We start from the raw sequence: 19,615 nt of genomic DNA on the forward strand, positions 1-19,615 counted from the left end.
TTCTGCTTATGTGGTGCTGAGGAATTGAACCCAGGGCCTCGTGCATGCAAGGCAAGCAGTGTACCACTGAGCCACCTTCCCAGCCCTGTCTATCACTTTTTATCCCTACCTAGCTAACCAGTTCCCTTTCTCAGATGCTTTGTGATGAGTAAATTTCTACTCCTTACAGCAAAATCAACAAAAATTTCATGGAGGCAATATTTGGTTAGCTTAATAATAAATTAGTGATGTTCTATTATTACAGTGGTAGCATAGCAATCATTGTTACCGTAATATAGCAATATCATTACAATAATATATCAATAACTATCATTTCTCTCAGTAATTCAGATGGGTGTTCTCAGGTTTTGCACTGTGTTTCCCAAGGAGCTTGCTGGTGGCGTTGGGAATCAGGGCACTGGGTTGAGTCTTGATAGCACTCAGAGAAGGGCTGGCCTCAGCTGAGAAGAGGGGGAGGGGAATGGGACAGGGGAGGGGGTGGAACGGACACGGTTAAATAGGAACCCACCATGCAGAGTCTGAGGAATTGTAAGCCATCTAAACATTTTTTCCAGCATGTGTAAAAGCTGAACTCTATTTTTTTTCCCCTACTCCAGTTTTTCATTCATCAGCATTCCTACCAGAACTGAAGTCTGGTCTCCTAACCCAGATCTTTTTTTCTTTTTAAAATTAGCACAGACATGGGAAAGGGAATACTGGGAATTGCTGCACAGTGCTTTTGTTTAATCTTTTTTTTTTTTTTTTCTCTGACTGCAGGGCACTGTAGGATAGCCTCAAGGCTCTGCAACAGTTGATTAACTTTAATGATCAGGTGTGTTTTGGCTAGCACCTCCAGCACAGAACCAGCTGGCCCAGTGCAAGTGGGTGGGGAGGGGGAGGGGAAGGGGAAGGGCAGGGCAGGGATGCAGCCCCACTGCCCTATTTTTGCTTTTGTTGCTTTGTACTTTTAGTGCCCTGCCCCCAAATTTTGTTGCTAAGAACCACACCAAGAAGCTCTCCCCAAACATTGTCTCTTAAGGGTTTTAGGGTTTCAGTTTTTCCATTTAAGTCTTTAGTCAGGTTCAGTTTTGTGAGTCCTGTAGGCCAGGGGTCCACGTTCATTCCTTTACAGCCAGTCTTGCACGCTGTTTATTGAGAAGACAGTACCATCACTTCCTCACGGTCCGGCTAGTGTCGGATGCTAGCCGGCTGTGAACGTTCAGTTTCGCTCTGGGAACCCAGTGTAGCCCATGCTCTGCCAGCTTCTCACAGTGGACAGATCTCAGTGTCTCAGAATCCCCCCTCCACCCTAAATGTGTACACTTCTCAAGTACACCTCCAAAAAGCTGGAGAAAAAAGACAAAGTCAAGGACCATGGCTCAAAGATACCTCGCCTGCCGGCGTGAGTTTTGGCTCATCTGTTAAAACCATTGGTAAACTTTCAATCATATTTGTTCTCTGTTAGTAAAAATTGAACTTCCTTTTGTCTTTGTCTAAGACCGGACTCAAACTCACTATCTGACTCTCTTGCTGAACTGCTATTATGGAAAAAATTCAAATATTAGAAGTAGAATGGAATAATGAACTCCCCATCACACAGCTTGAACAAGTATTAACTTGTGACCAATAACATTTCGTTTATCCCCAATTAGATTATCTTTAAGCAATTCCCAGACATTTTATTTCATTGTTAATATGTCAGAGTGTATCTCAAAAAAGCCTCTTTTTAAAAACCAGAATAGCAAGATTGTGATTTTATCAAAATGTAATTCCTAATAGCAGTCAGTATACAAATAGTTTCATAAAACTTTAAATTTTTTAAATAAAAGTGATGTACAGAGGGATTTCAGTTACATAAGTCAGGTAATGAGTATGTTTCTTTTTGGACATCTCCGCGGTTTTTGTTTGTTTGTTAGTTTGTTTTTGTTTTTGTGCCAGTCCTAGGGCCTGAACTCAGGGTCTGGGTGCTGTCCCTGAGCTTTTCTGCTCAAGGTTAGTCCTCTACCATTTTAGCCACAGGTTTACTTCTTCTGGCTTTTTTGGTGGTTAATTGGGGATAAGAGGCTCACACACTTTCCTGCCAGGTTGGTTTTGAACTGTGATCCTCAGATCTCAGCCTCCTGCATAGCTAGGATGACAGGCATGAGCCACCAGTATCTATCTCATAAAACATTTTATCTTTTCAGTTAATTGATTTAAATCAGAGTCTAGTCAGAACCCCAAAATGATGTCTGGTGTACATGTTTCTTCTTAAAGACTTTTTATCTGTTTATTCTTTTTTTTTTTTTTTTTTTTTGGTCGGTCGTGGGGCTTGAACTCTGGGCCTGGGCGCTGTCCCTCAGCTCTTCAGCCCAAGGCGAGCGCTCTACCACTTGAGCTACAGCACCACTTCCAGTTTTCTGGTGGTTTATTGGAGATAGGAGTCTCACGGTCTCTCCTGCCCGGGCTGGCTTTGAACTGCGATCCTCAGATCTCAGCCTCCTGAGTAGCTAGGATTACAGGCGTGAGCCACCAGAGCCCGGCTATTCATTTATTTTTGATATGGGGTCTTACTGTGAAATCAGTCTTTCTCCCTCAGCCCTTCCTTGTGCTGGGATTATAGGCCTGTGCCTCTGCATGTGGCTCTTCTCAGGACTCTTAGAACTTTTCACATGTATAGATGCCCATTACCAGAAAATCAGCCAGCTCTCTCCGTTCTCCTCGTGTCTGATGAGAGAGAAAGTCACAAAGAAGTCTATTAGGAAAGTTCATGTCAAGTCTAGCCACTCACTCCTGTAGTTCAGATACAGAACCAGGAAGAGAAATGATATAAAGAGATAAGAAGCCTTGTGGCTGAGAAAGATGCGTCATCCCACGCACAGCACGAAGCAGCTGGAATGCAGAAGTTCAGGAGCCTGAGGTTTAAACAGACAAAGGAAGGCGTGGGGGCCGGGGGAGACCGGTGTGTGGTGGTGCTGCCTGGTCACTGTCTCCGTTCTGGATCCCCTGGGAACCCTTCTCTTCATCTGAGGGTTGTTCTGGTTCCCAAGAGGCTGCTCTCCCTCCTCAGGTGCAGTCTGGTCATTACAGGTAATGGTCCTCTCTGCCTGGGGCCAATCCTGCTAAGATGGTTCCTCGGAGAGTGTCAGCCCCAGGTGATTGCTAGTGATGGTGGAGGGAACGGCTTGGAGCAAGAGGAGAGCTGCCAAGCTCTTCTGCTCTAGTTCGTTTGTGGGGCCCAGGAAGGAGTTGGTGCTTTCTAGTAAAAACCTGTTATAAATAGACAGCAGGAACCTGTGAAGAATTCTTATCTGCAGGTCTGACCCTCAGGGCCAAGGTTGGTCACCTGTGAGCCAGCAGCTTTCATTAGAGAGCAGTGGTTTGGTTTTCCTCAGAGACCTTCTGGTCTCGTTTTCTGTGATGTGTCTCTGCTGTCTTCTGTTTGTCTGTTGGTTTTTTTTTTTTTTCTTTGAATCCATGGAGTCCTTGAAGAATTTTCCATTTTAGAAGGGCGCTGGTGGCTCTTGCTATAATCCTAGCTGCTCAGGAACCTGAGATCTGAAGGTCACAATTCAATCAGACAAGGCAGGAAAGTCTGTGAGGTTCTTATCTCCAATTAACTGCTACAAAAGCCAGATGTGGTAGGGTACCAGCGCGAGGGACACACACACACCGACACACTTCCATTTTGAATCTTGAGTAGCCTCTTTGCTTGAGACTATTGCTTATCACCTTCCCTCCCCTTTCCCCCCTTAGAATCTATTTATTAAAGAAGTATGGTCCTTTAGAATGTCTCCTCTTGTACTTTGGATCTTGCTGACTACCTCTGATGATGACATTTAACCGGTTCTTGGGTCTCTGGTATTTCCTGCAGAGTCAGACTCGATCGAGTTCCTGTAGAAACACTGTAGCCTCTGGGTTTTTGGTGTGCAGCTTGGCAGTAGTTTAGAGCCCCGGGGTCCCCCGGATGCCTTGGCCTCACAGATTACACAGCCTAGGTACACAGGCGGAGCCCTCATTGAACACCCCTGTCCTGCCTGCTGACCCAGAGTCTGGAGGGGTGGTGTCAGGATCACGTAAGCTGCAAGCTGCTGCAGGGACAGAGGCAGGCAGACTGGCTGGCCCTGCACATGAGGAGGAAGGAAGTAGGAGGGGGAGACAGATGCCTTACAGCTGGGAGGAATGGGGAGTGGTGGGGGCCAGCCCTGGGGGCAGGGGCAGCCAGCGGAGGGTAATAAGGGTGTGATGCTAGCAGGATCGGAGGTAGGATACACAGGAAAAACTAAGGGGCTCCTAGGTTTTGGGGATCACACTAGCCCTGCACATGGCTGCAGGGACCCCCCGAGAGAAGGAATGTGGAGGGGAGGGGTGCTTTGTACCTAATGTGAGGAGACACTGCTCACGGAGTCTGTCCTTCACTGAAGTAGTTCATGGGGAAGAAGCATGAGGTTGGGAATGGGTGTAGCCTCCGTGGTGCACATCACACTGGGATTCCCTCCCTCCCTCCTTCCCACAATGATGCTGATGAGGGCTCCTGGGCCGCCTCTGTCTGGAGCTTTTGCAGCTTCAGGATCCTTGCATAGAACTTGACTTCCAGGCCAGAATTCCTCATGAAAATAGCAACCGTCTGGCGCCCGGATTCCTAGCAATAAAAGACACCAGGAGCGTTTTCAGAATTCTTGGGCTGATTTAAATTTCACTCGGAAACAGTGTTTTCTTTTTAAGCTGTCTGGATGTGGCTCATGTGTGATCACGGGCCACTGCCAACTTGTGGGGGTTTGAGAAAGTGAGGGCCGCCCCTCCTGACCTCCTGCCCGGCCCTGGGAGGGATTTGTGCTCAGAGGTTGGCATGTTGTAGGGAGCACCTGCCTGATACCTTTCTTTTCTCTTGTCAGTATGTTCTAGAAAAGTTTTGCTGGTGCTAGCGGATGATGGGAAATAGAGGAGTTCCCTAGAATTTTCTACTAAATGCTGGCAAGTCTCCTAGAACATGGTAAACTGTCAGTAGCTATTATTATTCTAATCCATTCTACTAGTCACAACAATCCCATGAAGATTTTCTTCTTCCTCTTCTTCCCCTTTCTTCTCCTCATATCTCAGGGCCTGACACTTGCTAGAAAGACACTCTACCACTGAACCATGAATCTAGGCCTTTTTTTTTTTTTTTTTTGCAATGGATGTTTTTGAGACAGGGACTTGTTTCTTACTCAGGCACATACCTGGACTGTGATTCGCCTATATTAGCTTATAGCTGTTGTGTGGATGACAGGCACACCACCACATCCAGCTTTTCCTACTGAGATAGTGTATTGTGGAATTTTCTGTGGGGCCTAAACTCTGGGCCTGAGCACTGTCTCTCAGTTCTTAAGCTCAAGGCTAGCGCCACTTATGGCTTGAGCCACAGCACCACTTCCAGCTTTTTCTCTTTATGTGGTACTGAGAAATTGAACCCAGGGCCTCATGCATGCAAGGCAAGCACTCTACCACTGAGCCACCTTCCCAGCCCAATCTTGGTCTTTTAAGTTATAGTCTACAATTACAGATATAAACCACCAGTGCCCAGCCAGATTTACTTCTTGGTGCATTATTTATCATCATCTGTTAGTGTCTTCTACCCCTCTTCTGAACGGTGAGCTCCTTGAAGCCAGGGACTAGCTCTTCCCCCCATTGTGTTCACAGCCCTTCACATAGCCCCAGCGTGGAGTGATTATTCCATATGTTCACTAAGTGTGCAAGGCTTTAATAATGACTTGTATATTGGGCACTGGTGGCTCACACCTGTAATCCTAGTGACTCAGGAGCCTGAGATCTGAGGATCATGGTTTGAAGCCAGCCTGGGCAGGAAAGTCCATGAAACTCTTAGTGCCAATTAACAACAACAACAACAAAAGCCTGAAGTTGAGCTGTGACTCAAGTGGTAGAGTGCTAGCCTTGAACAAAAAAAGTTCAGGGACAATAAGGCTCTGAGTTCAAGCCCCAGGACTGGCACCCCCCCCCCCAAAAAAAACCCAACTTATGTTTGGAGACTGTTGTCAGTTAAAAACATATCATCTGGGACACTGCCCACATCCTGGTGACTGGCACCTGTCGGTCATATGTTATGGTTCTTGCCCTGTGCGGGGTCTGCCATCCATCTTACCTGGAGGAGGAAAGCTGGCTTTGCCATTCAGGCTTATTGCCCGTCCCAAATTTTACTTGGTGTGAGTATGCATTGCAGTTCTGAGAGTGGGGTTCACCCTGCCAGGCGGGGCAGGGAGGGGGTCCTCTCCATGGTACCTCTAACCATGTTTGGTTTCCTCCAGGTCACTACCAATGGCATCATTGCCATGAGTGAACCACCAGCCAAGGAGTCCCACCCTGGCCTCTTCCCGCCCACCTTCGGCATGATCGCTCCCTTCCTGGCCGACTTGGACACCACCGACGGCCTGGGGAAGGTGTACTACCGCGAGGACCAATCCCACTCTACCACTCAGCTGGCGGCCGAGTATGTCCACAAGGGGTTCCCACATAGCTCTTTCCAGCCCACGAGTGTGGTGGTCGTTACATGGGAATCTGTAGCCCCCTACCAAGGGCCGAGCCCTGCCGGGGAACACCAGGTGAGTGTTCAGGGAGAGGGTGCTTCTGATGCACTGTCCTCACATTTTAAATACTTACCCAAGCGTGAGTGTGGTTGAACATGTTGAGACAGATTCTGAGGGCGAGAATTCCCTAAGTTCCATAAGATCTATCTGGAGCTTTTATCTGGATAATTATAATTAATTATTATTATTATTTTTTTTTGTGGTTGTGGGGCTTGAACTCAGAGGCTGGGCACTGTCTCCTGAGCTCTTTTGCTCCAATCTAACATTCTACCACTTTGAGCCATAGCTCTACTTCCAGTTTTTGAGTGGTCACTTGGAGATAAAAGAGTCTCACAGGGACTTTTCTGTCCAGGCTGGCTTTGAACTGTGGTCCTCAGATCTCAGTCTCCTGAGTAGCTAGGCTTACGGGCATGAGCCACTGGTGCCCAGCTTGGTTAACTTTAAGTTCAGAGTTATTCAGAACATATTCACTACTTAACTAGGACATTTCATGTTGATACTAATCCTAGGACAGTTCAGCATGGTCGTAAAATAGTGGATTCTTTTGGAATAAAGTGGGAACTTTATTCACTGTTCTTAGTGAATGGCATGTTTTATGATGGGTGTGTTGCTGGGAAATGAATTTTCCCTTCTTTCCACAGAGAAACACATTCCAGGCTGCCCTGGCCTCCTCCAATTCCAGCTCCTATGCCATTTTCCTTTATCCCGAAGAAGGTCTGCAGTTCTTCACAAGCTTCTCGAAGAAGGATGAGAAACAAGTGCCTGCCATGGTTGCGTTCAGTAAAGGCTTAGTGGGGTTCATTTGGAAGAGCGACGGACCATATAACATATTTGCTGATGATGAAGAATCCATTGAAAATTTGGCCAAGTATGCTTTCTTCATTCTTTGTACATGTTCCCCTGAGAAAAAATAATATTTTACCAAGGAAGATGTAGTAGGCATTGTAAATCTTTACCTAAAAATATCTTTATGGATTTAAATTGGTATATGGTTTTATATGCAGTATTTTTATTTTTTGTAAGCTGAAAGGAATATACTCAGCATGAAAAGGTAGCAAATGTACTTTTTATATACTCCATTTAAAACTGTTTCTATGGATTGAGAAGGTGGCTTAGTGGTAGAATGCTAGTCTTGCATGCATGAGGCCCTGGGTTTGATTCCTCAGCACCACATAAGCAGAAAATGCCAGAAGTGGCATTGTGCCTCAAGTGGTAGAGTGCTTGAGCTGAAGAGCTGAGGGATAGCGCCCAGGCCCAGAGTTTAGGCCCCACAACCAACAACAACAACAACAACAACAAGAAAAAACCAACTGTTTCTAAACTGGTGACATCCAGAGAACTGAAGGTTTAGTCAAACTGGTCTCCTGACAGGAACTGAAGCCTGATAAAACCATGTTCTCCCACATTGACAGAGCATCATTATGTTCTTAGACTTGAGGGAAAAGCGCAGACTGGTTTTTTTAAAATATAATTCAAATATTTCCTTTCCCATTATTGTTAGAAAAACAAAGAACAAAGCTCCCATCTTCATTCCATATAGTCACATCTAGCCTAAAATTCTCCTGTCTGTCCCTTTGTTCTGTGTTGGCAAATGCTTACCGACTGGCTTTGAGTGTGAAAAAGCATTTGCCTAGTTCAGGTTCTTGATGTCAGTGAAGTGTTCAAAAGAAGATTAATTACTACATACATTCTCACCAGTGAGATGCGGATACTTGAGTAACCCCAGGAACACAGAAACAAGTAAAATAATTAGGAGTCAGTCATGGGGCTTGAACTCCACGCTCTCTCTGAGCTCTTCTGCTCAAGGCGAGCGCTCTACCATTTTGAGCCACAGCTCCACTTTTGGTTTTCTGGTGGTTAATTGGCAATAAGAGTCTCATGGACTTTCCTGCCTGGGCTAGCTTTGAACTGTGATCCTTAGATCTCAGCCTCCTGAGTAGGTAGGACGACAGGCGTGAGCCACTAGCACCGGCTAGGATTTAAGTGTTGAATAGTTACTTTTCCCATGCAGCACATGGGGTGGTCTGCATGGAGGTTTCATAGCATAGGGACATGGCTTCCAGCGTTGGCCGCTGGTGGAGGAGTCCTGTCAGCCCTGGCCCCTCTGCCCCTGCAGGTGGCTGTTGGGAGGGCCCCCGGAAGGGGGACTTCTCAACCTCCCACCATGCTGTGGCTTTCTGGCCACCTATCTAGCAGCCTCTTCCTGCAGCCACCATCAACCCAAATAGTGTTCCAAGGTTGCTTTGATCACTGGGACATTCTAATGGTTTTAGGAGCTCTGTGTTAGTATGGGAAACACGAGTGATCTTAGCTCAATCCAGGTCAAGCGCATAGCCAGCAATAAGTATCTAGACTGAGTTGCGAGTCTTACACATATTCTGGGTGTTCATGAGCTCCGACAGATGATGAGTTTTGCTGCTGTTAGGTGTATCTGGGTTGATCTTTCCAGAGCCCCTGGTGTCTGCGCTCTGGGATGACCAGAGGGCCGTTGTCTCCCTGTGTTCCAGCCCCTGTTGGCTGTGTTGGGTTCACCTCTGCTTAGGGCTTCTCCCGCTTGGTTCTGAGGGGCTGGCTCGTTTTCAAGAAACCTTCTTTGCCTTTAGGAGCAGCAACTCTGGGCATCAGGGTGTGTGGGTGTTTGAGATCGGGAGTGCGGCCACAGCCAGTGGTGTGGTGCCTGCAGACTCGAACCTGGGACCGGACGACGGCACAGAGTATGTGGATGAGGATGAAGAGTACATCATAGTGACCCCATCTCTGGGTCTGGAAGACATGAGCACGTCTTCCTTTCTCTACGAGACTCTACATAGTGGAGGCGCTGGCTCTCACAGTGTGCCTAGCGTCCTCTCCGCAGGCCATGAGGCAACCCAGAGGCCTCCACGCTCCCCCGTGGAGAGGGCCAGGACCAGATCCTTCCAGTTGCCGGTGGAGAGGTTTCCCCAGCAACATGTCATTGATGTGGATGAAGTCGAGGAAACAGGCGTTGGTAAGACGCAGAGGGTACAGCTGGGTTTCTGGGGAGCAGGGTTGCTGCTGGGGCGCAGGTCTGTGCATGGCAGGGTGAAGAGCGAGACCTGGGCCAGGAGAGGCGGAGCGCCCAGAGCCATGGGCACGCCCCACAGGGTGGGCACCCAGACCTGTGGCTGGACACTGGAAAAAGCGCATCCTCGTTCAAGACCGCCCACCTTCCGTTCTGTCTGTTTCAAAGAGAAACACGCCTTGAGAGTTCCTTCGAGAGTCAGGTTTTCTTGTTTGTGACTTCTGAGTTGGGAAATGTGTTTGTCCACCTGCACAAACATTTTAGCCACGCTCCTTCTGGGGCTTGGCGTGACATTGGCTCCCTCTTGGTTCCGGAATTGCAATGGATGATTCTTTTTCCTTCCAGCGCCAGTGGGTTGCACAGTTGATTTGAAGATCACAAAATTCAAAACAAGCAGATCCTCTTTTTTTTTTTTTTTTGAATAGTTTTACAGTGTAATGTCTTCTAGGCAGCTGTAGTAGTTGAGGGATTTTTACTTTTTGGAGTACATTTTGAGGAAATGTACAGATAGTCTGAGCATGCTTTGATTTCTCTCACTAGAGATACTCAGACTAATCTGTGTTCATTTTTTCCCCCCTTTCTCGAGGCTGAAATGTAATCTCCTGAGATTTCAATGCAAGGCTGGTTCAAGCTTTTAAACTTCATTGCCTCTGCTAAGAAGCCTTGTCTGTCTCACACTCCTCACTCATCTTGGTTCTCCTTGCCTGTTCTGTGCCTCATACCAGTAGTCAGACATGTTTGTTCTTAATGAGTTTCCCAGCCTTGGGCAAGCTGAGCTGCATGCTGGCAGGAGTGCATTGTGTGTGCTGGCATGCATGCTGGCCTGTGTGTATGTGCATACTGATGGGAGTGCATGCTGGCTGGTGTGCATTGTGTGTACTGGCTGGAGTGCATGCTGGCTGGTGTGCATTGTGTGTACTGGCTGGAGTGCATGCTGGCTGGTGTGCATTGTGTGTACTGGCTGGTGTGCATTGTGTGTACTGGCTGGTGTGCATTGTGTGTACTGGCTGGAGTGCATGCTGGCTGGTGTGCATTGTGTTTGCTGGCTGGTGTGCATTGTGTGTACTGGCTGGAGTGCATGCTGGCTGGTGTGCATTGTGTTTGCTGGCTGGTGTGCATTGTATGTACTGGCTGGAGTGCATGCTGGCTGGTGTACATTGTGTGTGCTGGCTGGTGTGCCTTGTGTGTACTGGCAGGAGTGCATGCTGGCCAGTATGCATTGTGTATGCTGGCTGGTGTGCATTGTGTGTGCTGGCTGGTGTGCATTGTGTGTGCTGGCTGGAGTACATTGTGTGTGCTGGCAGGAATGCATGCTGGCTGGTGTGTATTGTGTGTGCTGGCTGGTGTGCATGCTGGCTGGCAGGCTTACTGACTTCTGAGGCTCAGGAATGGACAAGTTGCATTCAATGCCAGGACAAGGCCCTGGGCTCCTATCTCAGCCCCCCTGTATGCTCTGCCCCAGTTCCCCAGTGTGGATTGTGCTTTCTGTAGATGTAGAGTTTTGAGTCTTGTCCGATTACTGCCCTTGCTAGATATCTCTGAGCTTCTCTTTTCTGAAACCACTGCATTTAAGTGTGACCGTGGGCAGCCCTCCTGCAACTTGAGGCTGTATACTACTGTCTACCTCTGGAAAAAGCCTACATTTGTACCCGAAGTGTGTCTGAATCAGATGTTCTTCTCTCCCTCCAATCAAGTTATTTATGTGTTTGTTGGAAAGGCCAGAAGCACATTCTTAGTGTTTGCACAGTTGTCCTCAGCTCTGTAGGCCATTGCTCACCCATGGAGAGAGAGCTGGGCTTCCCAGCCTGTGCTGTGTGCTCAGCCCGGGAACCCTCCCCGCCCAGCATGCAGGCCAGATCCCAGGAGCTCACGTTTGCATTTATTTCCACACCTCACAGCCAGTTATAAGTGGATCATCATCCTATCTGTGCATTTGAACTTTAGCCCAAATTCATTTGCTCTAGCTCGTTAAAGTTAATGGGCTGCTTCACGATTCTAGTAAAGTATATGTGGGAGTGAAATGTTAACCTGAGAAGAGATTCCTTCTGATTCTTTTGTCAAAGGCCTTTAGACCGGGTGTAACGGAGGAGTTCTTCCTGACCAGCTTTTGCACATCAGAGATTCTGAATTATTCCCATGGGGAAAGAGAGGTTTTGAAAATTTGTATATATAGACACAGATGGTTAAAATGTCTTTGTGTGTGTGTGTGTGTGTGTGTGTGTGTATGTGTGTGTGTGTGTGTGTGTGTGTGTGTGTGACAGTATTAGTACTTGAACTCATGGCCTCTGACTCTTGCTTGGCTTGGCTTTTTTACTTAAGGTTGTTGCTCTACTACTTAAGCCATAGCTCTACTTCCAACTTTCTGCTGATTAAGAGTCTCATGGATATTTCAGCCTGGGCTGGCTTTGACCCTCATTCCTCAGATCTCAATTTTCTGAGTACCTAGGGTTACAAGGATGAACCACTTAGTGCCACTCTCCAAATGGCTTTCTTCCTTCTCTCTTTTTTTGGGGGGGGTTTGCTTTTCCTGGGGCCTGAACTCAAGAGTGGAGGTGCTGTCCCTGGGCTTTTGTGCTCAAGGCTAATTCTCTACAACTTTGAGCCACAGGTATTTTTTGATGGCTCATTGGAGAAAAGAATCTCATGAACTTTTCCTGCCCAGGCTGGCTTTGAACCAGGATCCTCACATCTCAGCCTCTTGAGTAGTTAGGATTACAGGGGTGAGCCACCAGTGCCCGGCTCAAATTGAATTTTAAACTTATACATCTATTTAACTAAGCATAAAGAGTGCACAGGACCCCACCGGTGTGCAGCTGGCCCTTCTAGCCTCACGACTGGCCATCATGGAAGGTTGATTGGGTAGCACCAAGTTCATAGACTGTAGCTGGGTTGAATAGGTCTCTTACGGTTTCTCAGCTCCTTGGAGACCTGTGGCTTGAAGAATGGAGCCACCCCATTCCCCACACAGTAGACTTTGAGGGTCCAGGTGGGCATGAGTCCTGGGGATGGAGACGCATGGGATGTCTCCTGGGAGGTGTGGAGAGCACTGACGGGCTGCTGTCTTCTCCCGACAGTGTTCAGCTACAACACGGATACCCGGCAGACCTGTGCCAACAACAGACATCAGTGCGCCGTGCAGGCTGAATGCAGGGACTTCGCCACCGGCTTCTGCTGCCGCTGTGTGGCGGGCTACACAGGCAACGGCCGCCAGTGCGTTGCAGAAGGTAACTGGCCTCTGGGTGGGCAGCGTCTCCCTCCCTGGGCTGCTGCTTCGTCTCTAGCACCTCAGAGGCCCCAGGCAACGACAGAGGTGGAAATGGAGCAGGATGGGTCCTGCCCCATGTTGCTTGTCACACTGTGTCTTTGTCCTTGGAGTCTCTCGAGTGGTTTCTTCTAAGATAGAGTCTCTGGGGTCCAGGTTGGCCTCAGCGATGAGGGAGTCTCTCCAGTTCTGCTCACAGACTTGTTTTATTTTTTTTAGAGGTATTGGGGTTTGATCTCCAGACTTTGTGCTTGCTAGGCTAGGCAGGTGCTCTACCAGTTGAGCCATGTCTCCAGCCCTTTTTGCATCTGTTTTTATTTTTCAGGTAGGATTCTTGCTTTTTTTTTTTGTGGTTGTTCCCTGGGCTTTTAATTGCATTTCTCCCACTTAGGCCTCTGAGTAGTTGGAATAGCAGGCATATGCCACCATTTCTATCTTGTTCATTGAGATGAAAGTATCTGCAGTTGCAGGTTTATGCCACCATTTCTATCTTATTTGAGATGGGGTGTCCGTAACTAACTTATATGTTTCCCAGGTTAACCTCAAACTTTAGTTTTCTTGATGAAGATAGGATTACAGATGTGAGATACCACAGCACCTAGCCCAGACCTCTTTTTTTTTTTTTTTTTTTGGCAGTCATGGGGTTTGAACTCAGGGCCTGAGCGCTGTCCCTGAGACTTTCTGTACTCAAGGCTAGTTCTCTACCACTTGAGCCACAGCACCACTTCTGGCTTTTCCTGAGTAGTTTTATTGATGAAGATAGAGTCTCAGGACTTTTCTGCTGGGGGTTGGCTTCAAACTGCAATCTCAGATCTCAGCCTCACACCTAATTCTTTTCATGGCTGCTTAATCTGACAGGGCCACTGGTGTCCACCAGAGTTTATAAGGGTGCAGTTTTAACCGCCCCCCCCGCCCATTCCTCCTTCCTGTGCCCCAGAAACCATAGCGAGGCTGTAGCACTGGAAGTGTGTCTCAGTTAATCTATAGAGTGCTAAACTCATTGTGGGGCCAGAGCCCGAGGGACTATGACGGCTGAGGTCAGCCCCCATTGGGACCAGCCAGACCTGGTGCTCCCAGAGGATCATGGGAACTCACTCTGTGTGACACATGAGGGTTTAATAATAGGTCACTCAGTGTGACCCCTGTGGCATAGATCAGAATTCAAACAAAAACTACAGAATGCACCATAGTGGGCCTTTGACTCTTCTCATATCACATTCTACCTCTTGAGCCACAGCTCTCCTTCTGCCCTAATTGGAGATAAGAATGTCACAGACTTTCCTTCCTGGGGCTGGCTTTGAACCATGGTCCACAGATCTTAGCCTCTCCCGAGTAGCGAGGATTACTGGTGTGAGCTGCTGGTGCCTGGCTAGTTCCTGTTTTAACTTGGGAAAAAACAAAAGAAAAAAGTCTTTTGGGGTGATATAGTGAGACTTTAAAAATATTACCTTTGGCAACAGAAGAAAATGTAGTGTATTTTTCAGATTAATTTTGGAGGATACTTTTAACTTCTTTCAAGTGATTTCTTTTTTATTTTTATTTTGGTCCGGTTGTGGGGCCTGAACTCTGGGCCTGGGCACTGTCCCTCAGCTCTTCAGCTCAAGGCTAGCGCTCTACCACTTGAGCCACAGCGCCACTTCTGGCTTTTTTCTTTTTGCTTATGTGGTGCTGAGGAATCGAACCCAGGACCTCATGCATGCAAGGCAAGCGCTCTACCACTGAGCCACCTTCCCAGCCCGTGATTTCTTTTTTAAAACAATTTTTACTTCCAAATTCCATCCCCCAGTGGTGTGTGCCTCTGCTTCTTTGTAAGGCCTGGTTTGTATATCTCTCCACCCTTCAAGAAGCTTCCAGCATCCACAGTGAACACTTACTTTTTTTTTTTTTTTTGGGTCTGGTTGTGGGACCTGAACTCTGGGCCTGGGCGCTGTCTCTCAGCTCTTCAGCTCAAGGCTAGCGCTCTACCCCTTGAGCCACAGCGCCACTTCTGGCTTTTTTTTTTCCTGCTTATGTGGTGCTGAGGAATCGAACCCAGGGCCTCATGCATACAAGGCAAGTACTCTACCATTGAGCCACCTTCCCAGCCCCTGAACACTTACTTTTAAAAAGCCACCTCATGAACTGTGTTCCCGGCACATATCAGCTGAGAATGTCTAGCAGCTGTTTGACCGCAAGCTGAGCGTGACAAATCTTGATGTTCTGTATGCACCCTGTAATAGATAATAGTTCGGGGTTTAAATGCTTGTGGGAATCTTGCTACTTGAAAGTTTTATTTATTTATTTATTTCTAGCTCAGGGTTTGGTGGAAACATTTTGCTGGGTTTCCTGAACTTGGCTTTCTGGCTTGTTTGTGCAGTTGTTCTTGGGATGCATTCCTGCATTCTTTTTGTATTAGCTGGATGGCTTTTCCCAGGGCTGCCGCGATAGAACGTGTGCTCAGCCACTCTGGGTCACGGGTGTCCTGGCTGCTCTGTGTGCTGTCAGGCACACTGAGCACAGCAGATTTAAAACAGAGATGGCTTTCAGGTACAGGCCCATCAAAGATTCTTCAGTTTTGTGTGTGTCTGTTTGTATTACTGGGGTTCACAAACCTCAGTAAATGGGGTCCACCCCCCACCCATTGCTAGGCAGGTGCCGTACCACTTGAGCTGTATTTCCAAGCTCTTCCTGCTTTCACTAATTTTTGTATCTGTGCCTCATGCAGCCTGAGTTGCTGCACAGCTGAGATGTCCAGCGCACATCACCGCACCCAGCTTTGATTGCCCCCTGCCAGTCCTGAACCACAGTCCTCCTGATCTTTGCAGGCAGGGCGTGATCAGCCCCTGTTTCTGACTATGCGGTACATTGAGTCTACAAAGAGAATGGTCAGGAAGCCGTGAGTCCTGTGGTCTCCCGACTCTGTCCGGGAGGCCACGCTTACCCTAACGGATGTGTTTCAGGTTCCCCGCAGCGTGTCAATGGTAAGGTGAAGGGAAGGATCTTCGTGGGCAGCAGCCAGGTGCCCGTGGTTTTCGAGAACACTGACCTCCACTCCTATGTGGTGATGAACCAGGGACGTTCCTACACCGCCATCAGCACAATCCCCCACACCGTGGGCTACTCCCTGCTGCCCCTGGCGCCCATTGGAGGCATCATTGGCTGGATGTTTGCCGTGGAGCAGGACAGCTTCAAGAATGGCTTCAGCATCACTGGTAGGTAACGCGTGTGCAGTGAGGTTAATGGGCCGTGGAGGCAGTGGAACAGGGGCTGGGCCAGCCTGGGAGCAGATGGAGCCAGAATTCTGTCTGCAGAAGTGTTCTCAGAAGCAGACAGATGGCCCTCTCGTTCTTCCCTGGACTAAGTGACCAGGTTAAATGTACACATCACCAGCTGGGTGCTGGGTGGGGGCTCATACCCATCATCCTAGCAACTCAGGAGGGTGAGATCTGAGGATCTTGATTTGAAAATAATCTGGGCAGGAAAGTGTGAGATTTCTTTATCTCCAGTCAGTCACCAAAATGTCAGGGGTAGAGGTGTGGCTCAAGTGGTAGAGCACTAGCCTTGAGTAAAAAAGCTCAGGGACAGCTCTCACTCCATAAACACACACATGCACTCACACACACATCACTAACTGGGGCCACCTGGGGAGTGTTTTGACCCAGGAACAAGCATTTTTCGGTGGGGATCTAGATGTCTCCATGGATCCCGGAAAGCCCACGAGTCATGAGTGGATGCTGTCGAGTACCTATGGAACACTGTGATCCTGTGTCTGTCAGGAGGGGTCTGTCAGGGGGTCTGTCTGGCCGGGCAGAAGGGTGACCCACCATCTTGCTTTCCAGGGGGCGAATTCACCCGCCAGGCAGAGGTGACCTTCGTGGGGCACCCAGGAAAGCTGGTCATCAAGCAGCAGTTCAGCGGAGTGGACGAGCATGGGCACCTGACCATCAACACGGAGCTGGAGGGTCGCGTGCCTGAGATCCCGTCGGGCTCCACCGTGCAAATCGAGCCCTACACGGAGCTCTACCACTACTCCAGCTCAGGTGAGTGCCAGCGTGCCAGCGATGAATTCAGTTACCTTAACAGTCATGTTACACACACACACACACACACACACACACACACACACACACACACACACACACACACACACACACACACACACACACACACACACACACACACACACACACACACACACACACGTAGGGTGTAACTCTTTTCCTGACTATTGGAAAGTAAGTTGCATTCCTTTAACCTGATGCTTCAGCCCCTAAACACGTCCTGTATTTTTGATAGAGCAAATGCATTCTCTAATACACTCATATTGTAGTTTTAAAAATCAGGAAATGTATTATTGATTGATACAGTGCAATTACATAATCTACTGTCCAGAATTGTTTTTAACTGAAATTGCAGTCAGACTGCATTGTTGAATCTTTACCTTTCTGTTAACGTCAATCTGTGTGTATTCCTTAGCTCCCGTGATTGGCCTTGGAATAACACATCGGTCCAGTTCTACTGGTGTGAACCATTCTTCTGTTCCTTAAGGCTGAGTTGTTTCACGTTTTCCCTGGACTGTTTATCACAAATCTTTGCCAAATGTCTGACTTTTCTAAGAAATAGATAGTGAGTCGAACAGTTTGAAGGCTTCAAACATTCTGAAGGCTGCTGTCAGATGCTGTCAGACACCAGCCATGTTGGTGTCTGTGGCCAGGGCAGCCTGCTTGAGTCCTTGTTGGGGAAGGGCCTTGGGCTCAGCCTGTGGCCAGGCAGCCTGGCCGTCAGCAGGAGGGCGCTGCATGGCAGGCGGCGCACTGTGAATTTCTGTTTCTCCTCTGCTTTGCCGAGTCCAGGCATACAAAGAGGCCTTCATGTGTTGAGGAAGCGGAGGGCTTGGTCACATGGGCAGACTGCAGCCTCCCGAGGGGGCTGCTTGTCTTTCTTCCTCTGCCTAGCTTTGCTCATGATGCTATAGAGTGGTCGTTCCAAAACTGGCTGCTAACACCCATTGCATTTCTTGTGTTCCTTTTCCTTTTTGGTGGTACTGCCAGGTGGACACTCCCTCGGCCCCCATCTTTCACAGGTTATTTTCCTGGTGGGATCCCGTCAGACCTGCACAGCCTGGGCTGTCAGCTCCTCCTTGGCTTCCCTTAGTCTCTGGGGAAGACAGGAATGCACCCCAGCCCCCAGCTGTGGGTTGGAGAACAGAGTTTTGTTGTTGTTGTTATCTGTGAACCATGATTCCTGCCCTGATCTCCACTTACGGAGAATCGCTTGATGCCCAAAGTTCCCCTTTGGGTAGCACAAAGAGATGTAGGAGACAAAAGGACATGGATTCCAACACCAACACATTGTCTTCCTTAAGCTGTCCTCCGGATCATCCTAGGGTTGGTGATGAGCAGGGACTGCCCTGGGAAGAGCTCCTTGCCAATGTCACCACCTCTCCATCCCCTGGCTCCCTCCTGTCTTCCAGTGATCACATCGTCCTCTACCCGCGAGTACACGGTGACGGCGCCGGGGCAGGACAGCGCTGCGCCTGCGCGTACCCACACCTACCAGTGGCGCCAGACCATCACCTTCCAAGAGTGCCCGCATGACCGCGATACGCAGCCTGCCCTCCCCAGCACCCAGCAGCTCTCGGTGGACAGTGTGTTCGTGCTCTACAACCAGGAGGAGAGGATCCTGCGCTACGCCCTCAGCAACTCCATTGGGCCTGTGAGGGGTGAGGAGGATGGGGCACTGTCCGGCATGGTGCCAGCGCCCTCAGACACCCATCCCCCTCTTCCCCCCTATCCTTCCCCCCTCCCCCCACCTGCTCCGTGCTCACATGTGTCAGAAACCTTTGCTCTCTGGTGTTTGCAGTTTGCTTTCTTACTCTGAAATCTAGAGGAGAAGATCATGCTAAAATACCTTGAGGGAGAAAGGGAAAAAAAAAACTTAGGTCACTAGAGATTAATTTCATGTTGGCTCTGGACAGCTTTTTAGTAATTTTTCCTTTCTATTTATTTACTTATTTTTATTTTACTTATTTATGTTTGAACTCATGGACTGGGTGTGGTCTCTGAGCTTCTTTTGCTCAAGGCTAGTGCCCTACCACTTTGAGCCACAGCTCCACCTCTAGTTTTCTGGTGGTTAATTGGAGATGAGAGTCTCACAGACTTTCCTGCCCAAGTTAACTCAGCTTTGAACCACAATCCTCAGATCTCAGCCTCCTGAGTAGCTGGGATTACAGGCATGAGCCACAGCCTTTAACTATTTTTAATGGACACATTAATCATGGTGCATCTGGATGCAATGCAGTTACTGTCAATACATGTTTGCAATGTGTAATGATTCTGCCAAGGTCACTGACATACCCATTCCATCAGTATTTATCATTACCTGCTTCCTGTGTTAGCAGGAGGCCTCCTCGAGGTCCTGACGTTCACTTGCTTCCTGTCTGCCTTCACAGATGGCTCCCCTGATGCCCTTCAGAATCCCTGCTACATCGGCACGCACGGGTGTGATGCCAATGCTGCGTGCCGCCCCGGCCCCGGGACCCAGTTCCTGTGTGAGTGCTCTGTCGGCTTCCGAGGAGACGGGCAGACCTGCCATGGTAAGGCTTGGCTTCTGATGGGTGGGGCATGCGGGGAGCTAGGGGACCAGCTAGGAGGGAGCACACAGATTCTAGACCCAGGATCTAGCACGCACGGCAGAGTAGAATGCCTGCTTGTGCACCTATGTGCCTGCTGTCCCCTGGGTCCTGTCCTGGGTTCAGCTTCTATCCTTCTTTCCTTCCCTCCCTCTTTCTTCCAC

General features: G+C 48.6%; 1 protein-coding gene across 1 annotated transcript in view; it reads left to right on the forward strand.

Moving 5' to 3' along the window:
- Nid1 (nidogen 1) overlaps positions 1-19,615 on the forward strand; it is a 51,009-nt gene that overhangs the window by 7,228 nt on the left and 24,166 nt on the right. The window contains exons 2-9 of the mRNA XM_069990620.1: positions 6,261-6,554; positions 7,181-7,407; positions 9,143-9,525; positions 12,654-12,803; positions 15,781-16,032; positions 16,660-16,860; positions 18,294-18,542; positions 19,272-19,415. Coding sequence (XP_069846721.1) covers positions 6,261-6,554; positions 7,181-7,407; positions 9,143-9,525; positions 12,654-12,803; positions 15,781-16,032; positions 16,660-16,860; positions 18,294-18,542; positions 19,272-19,415 — 1,900 coding nt within the window. The remainder of the gene's footprint in view (positions 1-6,260; positions 6,555-7,180; positions 7,408-9,142; positions 9,526-12,653; positions 12,804-15,780; positions 16,033-16,659; positions 16,861-18,293; positions 18,543-19,271; positions 19,416-19,615) is intronic.

This window comes from Dipodomys merriami, unplaced genomic scaffold (genome assembly GCF_024711535.1).
Source record: "Dipodomys merriami isolate MVZ:Mamm:240054 unplaced genomic scaffold, mDipMer1.0.p SCAF_4, whole genome shotgun sequence".
NCBI lineage: Eukaryota > Metazoa > Chordata > Mammalia > Rodentia > Heteromyidae > Dipodomys > Dipodomys merriami.